The sequence below is a fragment of the Buceros rhinoceros genome, unplaced genomic scaffold (genome assembly GCF_000710305.1).
Source record: "Buceros rhinoceros silvestris isolate BGI_N320 unplaced genomic scaffold, ASM71030v1 scaffold7919, whole genome shotgun sequence".
Taxonomy (NCBI): Eukaryota; Metazoa; Chordata; class Aves; order Bucerotiformes; family Bucerotidae; genus Buceros; species Buceros rhinoceros.
The window spans coordinates 56,129-63,990 of NW_010433196.1; the positions used below are offsets into that span (position 1 = coordinate 56,129).

The 7,862-nt window shown below is 39.4% G+C and overlaps 1 protein-coding gene across 1 annotated transcript in view; it reads left to right on the plus strand.

Moving 5' to 3' along the window:
* CWF19L2 (CWF19-like 2, cell cycle control (S. pombe)) overlaps positions 1-7,862 on the plus strand; it is a 64,648-nt gene that overhangs the window by 46,252 nt on the left and 10,534 nt on the right. The window contains exon 12 of the mRNA XM_010144025.1: positions 6,339-6,551. Coding sequence (XP_010142327.1) covers positions 6,339-6,551 — 213 coding nt within the window. The remainder of the gene's footprint in view (positions 1-6,338; positions 6,552-7,862) is intronic.

Below are 7,862 nucleotides of genomic sequence, written 5' to 3' on the forward strand. Positions count from 1 at the left end.
GTGAACCTGGTATTGCAGGTTTGCAAAAAGGGAATTTGCACGTTGCCTTTCCTTGGTTCCGAAGTCTGTAACATGGAAAATTGCTTTCAGCCTTATCATTTTTCCTTGCCGTGCAAACCTACCTGTTGCATGTCTTTGGATTTCCGTCACCATAAACCAAAATGATAATCTAGAAACATTTTAAAAGCTGACACGAGAAAAAACATAATGGTGCTGCTGCTTCTATTACGTAATAAACTTTTTTCTTCTCTTTCCTCACATGGTGAAGACATCCTAGCACAGTGATAAAACTCTACCAGAGCTCTGGTGCACTGTTGCTTTTTTTTCGTTTAAAGATCTACATGTGCACATGGTTTGCTGAGAAAAAAATAGTATGAAAAAGCAAGAGAAAATAATTTCAGACACCTTGTTGTGCATGACACTGTTTTCTATTCCATGCCCTAAACAACTTTCTGTGTCTATTGTGTGGACACAAGTTAAAGCTGTTCCTGCAGGTGGAAACAAATCCACAGTGGAGACGTCTGGCTTAGGAGAGCCAACAGGAGATGAGGGGGCAGCCCACGTGAAGCGAGTGCGCGAGCGTTTGGCGTTCCTCACGAATTATGTTACAATTACAAGTTGTGAAGGCAAACGAAGGCTTGTGCGGGACAGCCTTTTCTAGGCAGTGAAGTTACGGCCAGGGATAGCTGTAAAATTAAATGCTGATCACACTCTTCATAGCAGAATTCTGTGGCTAAAGGTTGCTTGGCTTACATTTTATTTCATTGACTTGCATATAAGGTTTTATCTGTCCTAATAACTAATTACAGCAAAATGTACAGTTTTCATTTCAAATAACTGAAGGAGTGTGGTCCCTAACCACTGAGCACTGCTCTGCTCATTATTTATTGCTTAAACTACCTTGCTCATCAACCTGATTAATATTTTCTTGTCGGTGTCACGGGCCTTAAAAGCACTCCGTGTGCCGATATGTTAAAATCCTTTGATACTACATGTTTAACATATTATTTCACTGGGATGATGGGTTTGGGAAATGCCTATCTGCTGAATTATATGTTGAATTAGACCTACAAATTCAGATGTCTGTGGTTGTAGGGAGACTGGAGTTGTAATGAATGCAAAAAAATACTGCCTTGAATTGGCTTGATCAAATGCTATTTGAGATCAGAGAGACTGGTTTTGGGGGTGATTTTGTTTCAAACAATAAGTGCTAAATGCTGAATAAATTTAAATGTGATGAGATGTATTCATACGTCACTCAGGTTTATAGTCTAAAATACAGTTTATTCTTCCCTATTGCAGCTTCCCAAAATATGTGATGAGTACAACATTCCGCAAATATTAACTGTCATTTAACGTTGAGGACGTCAGTGTTGCCATGACAATTTAAAACCAAACTGATACGTTTTATACAATATATAGACTTTTTTCCCACAAATTTTCCAAGCAGATGCGCTTTTATTAGCTTATATGGAAGTAAGATTGCGTTAGGGAGAAAACAGGAAAAGCAGAAGTTCAGCAGTTGCATACAAAATGGAATAAAAAAATAAGCAGAAAAGTACGCACACAAAAAATGCTGAAAATAACCCACGCTAGAAAGATGCAGGTATATTTTGTTTTATAATTGCATTTAATGGAATTTCCTGTTTCATCCCCAAATTGCAGAGGAAATTTGAAGAGGGGAATAAAATGTACTCAGGGTATCACACAGGAACCAACCCTGCTGCTTAGGAGTTCTGTCTCTCGAGGTTTCCCTTCAGTATTCACCACGATCCTAAACTGTTTCGCAGGGTTTTCTTTCCAAAGGGTGCAGCCAAAGAGCAAGAACCGCAGCGGGGGGAGAGGCAAGAGATGCGACACGCAGCTCACCTCCAGCAGAGTGTGTAGGCAGCCAGCAGTGCCTAAGACTCCAGGGGTTTTACTGTAGCAATAAGAAAACCAGAATCAGTTTAAAATTAAGCTATGACATACAGTTCCAGCAATGTGAACACATGTTGGCAGATGCTGGAGGATACCTCGCACAGCTCTGCAAGGAGGTAGCCTTGGAGTTAGGCCCCTGCCAAGGTGCCTGGCGGCTTCAGTAACACAAAAAATGGGAAAAGGCGTCAATTACTTTATGAAAGAATGTTATATAATGAAATTGTTCATGTAATATATTCATGTGATTCATACTAATTCTAATGTTAATCATTTCATCTGCAAATACAACACTGCAGTTTTCCCCTCTGCCAAATCATCCTCATTTATGCATAGTCAGATTTTTTGTACTGAATTCCTGTGCTGAATGGGTAGAGATCTCTCGCTCCGTCTTGGATTTTGGCCACATTTGCACTGTCCGAATGAGAGTCCAAAGGATGATTTTCATCTGTCCTGAAAGAAGTTTGGGTGCCCTCCCTGACTCCTGCTTCAGTGTTTGTGTATTACAAGCTTTTCTTGGTTAAACTGTGATGCTGGCTCTGTTGGTTAACCCAAAGCTGCCTCCTGGGTGTGGAAAATGGATCCCCTGTTGGATGGTAACGTCACGGTGGCACGGTTACGCTGTAGGAGGCTATAGCCTGGTACTAAGCGTGCTAAAGCCGCCCGCGTGTTCTCTGGTTAATCTGCATTTGCCAAAAAAGAAGGGAGAGTTGCAAAGTAGAAGTGCCTGTGAAGGAAGAATGTAGCAGATGATCCCAGAATAAAAAAAAAAAAAAAAAAAAAAAAAAAAAAAAAAAAAAAAAAAAAGTGAGACGGGAAAGAGAAGACAAGGGACTGTGGAGCTGAGCTGTCTTTGAACGTGCCAGTGTAGGTCAGCTCTTGCTTTCGGCCAGGCTCTGGTAGAAGCAAGGGGTTCAGGTGCATTGCCCTCATAGCCGTCTGAATTTCATATATTAGCTTCAGGCAGTTCAATGATGTTTTGTAGGACATCCCAACTTCAGTTAGGATATCCCAACTGAAAGTCAAAGTGACTTCCTGCATCTTCCCCATCTCTGTGCAGCACCTGAGATGCAGCGAGGGCGATACCAAGCAATATCAAGCATGGTGAGGGGACTAAATACCCAGCTTCCAGAATGTGTTGACTTTCATGTTCAAGGAGGCGATGCTTCAGCTGATGCAGAGCAGCAGTTTCCCAGCCCCTCTGACCCACCAGCACAGTTCCTTCTTTGGATTTGTGCTAGCTCTGGCTTCTGTATGGAAGTAGATATGTATGAAAGAAATCTGTCTTGACAGGATTATTTGGTTTCCTTCTGGCACTTTGCAGAGCAGGTACTTGGTGTTCTTTCAACTCCCCTTTATCTTTTTGGGAGAGATTTCAATATAGCTAAATAACACAATGACAGAACATACCGGGCACTGTATAGTAAAAGTAAGAGTATAAATGTTTTGAAAGAGAATTTCCATTTTCTTCCCAAAGAACTTTTCAAAAAGGTCAGTATTTAGAGTGGCATTTAAAGAGTACTCTCTAGTCTGCCATGGTAGAATTTTATTTTATTTTCACTTCTAACACGTTTGTAGGATTTGAGAGATAATATTTTATGAATTATCACTCAAAAAAAGTTTTTTTTCGTTGCTACTGACGAAGAATGTGTTAGTGGTGTTCATTGCTATTATTCCAATACATTAAAAAAAAAAATTGCTGAATAATTTTTATGATCGTATTTATATAATTATATTTATGATATTATATAATATGATATTTTACCATATTTATATTCTTATCTCATTTACGTAATTGTACACAATTCTTGCCTGGTTTGAGGTTTCTGTGCTTCCTGAACTGTTCTGAGGTGTGTTGGAAGGACACTGTGGTTATAGGAGTTGCAGAGAAGTCCTTATTCCTTTCATGGCTGCTGTTCTTAGAGGTGAAACTAGATCGAGTTTTAACACTTTTAAAGGATGTTATAAAGCACAGCAAGAAATGAATTCAGGGGCAGGTGGACATCTGTAACTTTGTCTCTTTGTCTCAGAACTGCAATATAACGGCACAGTGCATTGATGTGCTAGATTTACAACTTGAATAAAGGTCTCGTAAACTTCTTAAAGGTATGATAAAGGGCGAAAAAATAACCCCTTGTTTTTCCATGTTGTCCTTGTCTGTTTTTCTTCAGCAAGGGAAGGGCATAGTGCTTGACGAGCATCCAATTGGGTATGAATTATTAGTGACTAGGCTTTTTTTTTATTGCACAAGCAGGTTGAATTATGTATTTTTATTTTCATGGCAGGCTTTTTTACTTCAAAAAAATTCATAAACCTTGACTTCTGGTAATAACACAGTGGTGCTGTTCTGTAGGTAGTGCTTATTGGTGTTTTTTCTACTGAAGCTCAAATTTTACCTTTCTTATGCTTGTTTGACAGAAAAACAGAAACTTGATTTTTGACACTGAAACCACTAAGTATTTTTCCTAAAGCTCAGGAGTCTCCTGTTTATTTTAAATATAGAATTACAGCGTTGCAGTAAAACAGAAAAAGAATTGAGCTGAACTATAGAACTGTTGATTTTAGTCTGCAGTGGCATCCAGTGGGAAAGGCACACAAACAGTTAAGTGTATTATAGCTAAATAAAGTAATATTAAGGAGGCTGCTCCTCAGTTGTTTGTAATGGAAGTACTGAGCATATTCAAAATAATCTATTGGCCTGTGTTAGAGAATTGCAGTATTTAGGAAAAGCAAGAGTGGTAGCTTCTGGGGTTTTTTTGGGTTGGTTTTTTTTTTGTTTTGGGTTGTGTGTGTGTATGAAGTTACTTAGCCATCCCACAAAAGAAAGCCTTAATTTTTTAAAAAATATGGGATTACATACACAAAATATATCTGGGATATTCAGATGATTTGGAGGCTGTGCTTCAATTACGATAGTTTGGCTTCCAAATGCCTTCAGTTATCGTTAGTCCTGGATGATCAGTATTCTAAAATACCATTAGGATTTGTTGTGAAGACAGTTCTGCCACTTCCTTATCAACTCTTGGAGCAAAACTACTCATGTGTGAATCTGTCACGACTCTGAAGACCAGCACATCCAACATCAAGAAATCTGTATAGCGTACTGAGGGTTTTTTCCTGCCTGTTATTGTGATACGGACATTACTGGAATTATTCAAGGTAAAATTACAGTCAAGGATATCGTAGATGTATTGGAGCACTGGGATTTCACTTAAAGAGAAAAACTTGAAAAAAGTTTTTTACTGCTTTTTACATTTGCTTTAGTTATGAGGGTTGAACGTTTAGGGTGTTAATGACACTTAAAGATGTGTAGAGCGGCCCAAGCAGAAAATGGAGAAATACTTTAAGTCCTTAAAAAGTTAATCTTTACAATCAAGACTTGCTAAGTCTTGATTTAGGCATGTTGTCCTGGATTTTGTTTGTCATCAAAATAAAAAAAAAGATTGATATATGTACATAAAAATTCTGTGAGTTATGAAGCTTAGCGAAACTGCTGTCACTTGGGTTTGAGTCGCACGACCGCCGTCTTTTCTTGCTTTCCTTTCCATTCGTTGCGTCTTGCTGCTATTGCTGTAAACCCATCTTCTTACGTTGTGCATCACCTTCAGAACGATCTACAGACTCCATCCCTCCTAAATAGTGTCTAGGGGAGACCTATCCAGTTTCTGTGGGTTTCCACTATTATAATCTTGTAAGATCCTACCGACCCTCATAACAAATATAGTATTTTTAGAGTTTCCTTTTAAACATGGCGCATTTAATTGAAATGTAGCAATTAATGAGCAAACAAAAAATGTCTGGATCATCCAGCCTTGTTTCTGGGAAGGTGCTGGTTGTGTTTGTCACCCATGACTGGCAACAAGTGCACTCAAGAAAGACTAAATATTGGAGAGAAAGCCTGTTTTCTTCACGGAACGGCTTGGTAGTGTTCACTTGGCGTGAATAATGTTGGCAGGTTTTCACAGAATATGAATAAGAGGAGCAGAGCTGTGGTCTAGTTATTTCGCAAGAGATGGTTTAATGGATAGTGATTGTTGTAATAGGAGAGGAGGAGGAGGAAGACTGAAATAAGATATATGATACCACACGATTTAAAAAATGGGGCATTTTTCCAGCAAAAGCTGAAGTTTTATCAAGATAATATTGAAATACCTAGCCCTTTACTTGAGATGGAATATAGTAATAGACTCTTCTCACTGCTGTCACACATCTGTATTTTAATACCAGGGCTGTCTAAGATTGTGTTTGACTGCTCTCAGGAGATGTCCCAGCACCTGCATGTGCTGCAGATGTCATGGAAGGAAGCAACCTTACTGCTTCCATACTTTATGCTCTTCTCAGTAATGGATACTGCAAAGAACTAAGTATTTTTTTTCTTGCTTATTTATATATACACACAATTTTTCTGTGTATCTTTTCAGCTCATGGAAAAAACTGACAGAGAGTACTACACTCTGGACGACATGTTTGTTTCCAAAGCAGCCAAAAGAGCACGCAGTGGGGAAGAGGAAGAAATACAAAGAAGAAAAGCAATACGTGAGCATCAGCAGCTGGCTGCACGCATGGAAAGGTGCCCATACTGCTTTGATAGCGGTGAACTTTCTAAACATCTTATTATTGCAATTGGCACCAAGGTAAGAAAATAACAATTTAACACAAATGTAAAAATAGAAGAGAATTAAAGGCAGGCAGCGTTGATGTTAGGGTGCCTAAGATTAAGATTGGAATTGCTTCTATGAAATGATTTATTGTTCTGCATCTTATTCTCCTTGCCCTTTCAATTGATTTCACAACTTCCTTCAAGGCTGAGGGAGAAAAAGATATAAATCCATCATGAATTTTAAAGCTGTTCTCTGATACCAGAGCTTCACATTGCGGATTTGTGGAAGACGGGAGCAATAATGAAAGATCGGAGTGCGGAGATTAGAATGTAGGTGGATTTGTTGAAGACTAAATCACACCATACTGGAGGAGTTTTGAACTGGTGAAGAACTGTATCTCAATGATATCAGAGAAAACTAGGGGAGAGTTCCATTTTTAAGCCTAAACCCCTTTGAAACAGGAAGAAGTTTCATTCAGGCGACCTTCCCGTTTCTGCCAGTGCTGTTAAAACTTGCATACGTGTTTGGGTTTGTAACATCTGAAATGCTTCAATATAGGCTTTTTGTCATTCTCACTAAAGTTTTCATTTATTATTGATTTTTTCCATTTGATTTGAAACTTTTTATTTGCCAAAGAATTAAAGGCAGAGATATGAATTATGGTACATTACATTTATTTTTTCTTCTATGAATAGTTTTATATATATATAAAATGATAGTATGGATTAGGGCTAGGCCAGCCACTAGACAAATGACGGATGATCTCTATTAATCCCTCTCCTTTCCCAAAGGGGAAGAGAAAGGGAATAATGGAGAGAGACTTAGGCACTGGAAAAGAAAATTAAAATTGCTTTAAAGAAAATAATAAAATGAAATATATACAAATATATACAAAACCAATCCTGAATGCAACTGCCTGATATCAACCACATCACCGTCACCACTGATGCTCTGGGCAGACACTAGGGAAGGCCCAGGCTGGGCTCAGAAGCAGACAGGAAATGGATGCAGGAGCTGGATTCTGGAACTGGATTCAGGGGTGCCCAGACATGCTCTGGGCAGACACTGGGGAAGGCCTGGGCTGGGCTCAGCAGCAGACGGGAACTGGATGCAGGAGCTGGATTCTGGAACTGGAATCAGCAATGCACAGAGTGGGATCGAAGGCAGAACGGAGTCCTTCTTGGACACTGACCATTGAAGAAGAGGGCTTGACCCTCGTGATCCCTCAGCTTTATATCCAATGTGATGTCTATGGGATGGAACACCTTGCTGGTCAGTGCAGGGTTACCTCTCCTGTCCGCTCCTCCCCACAGGTGCAGCCTCTCACTCACTGCACTCTACCGT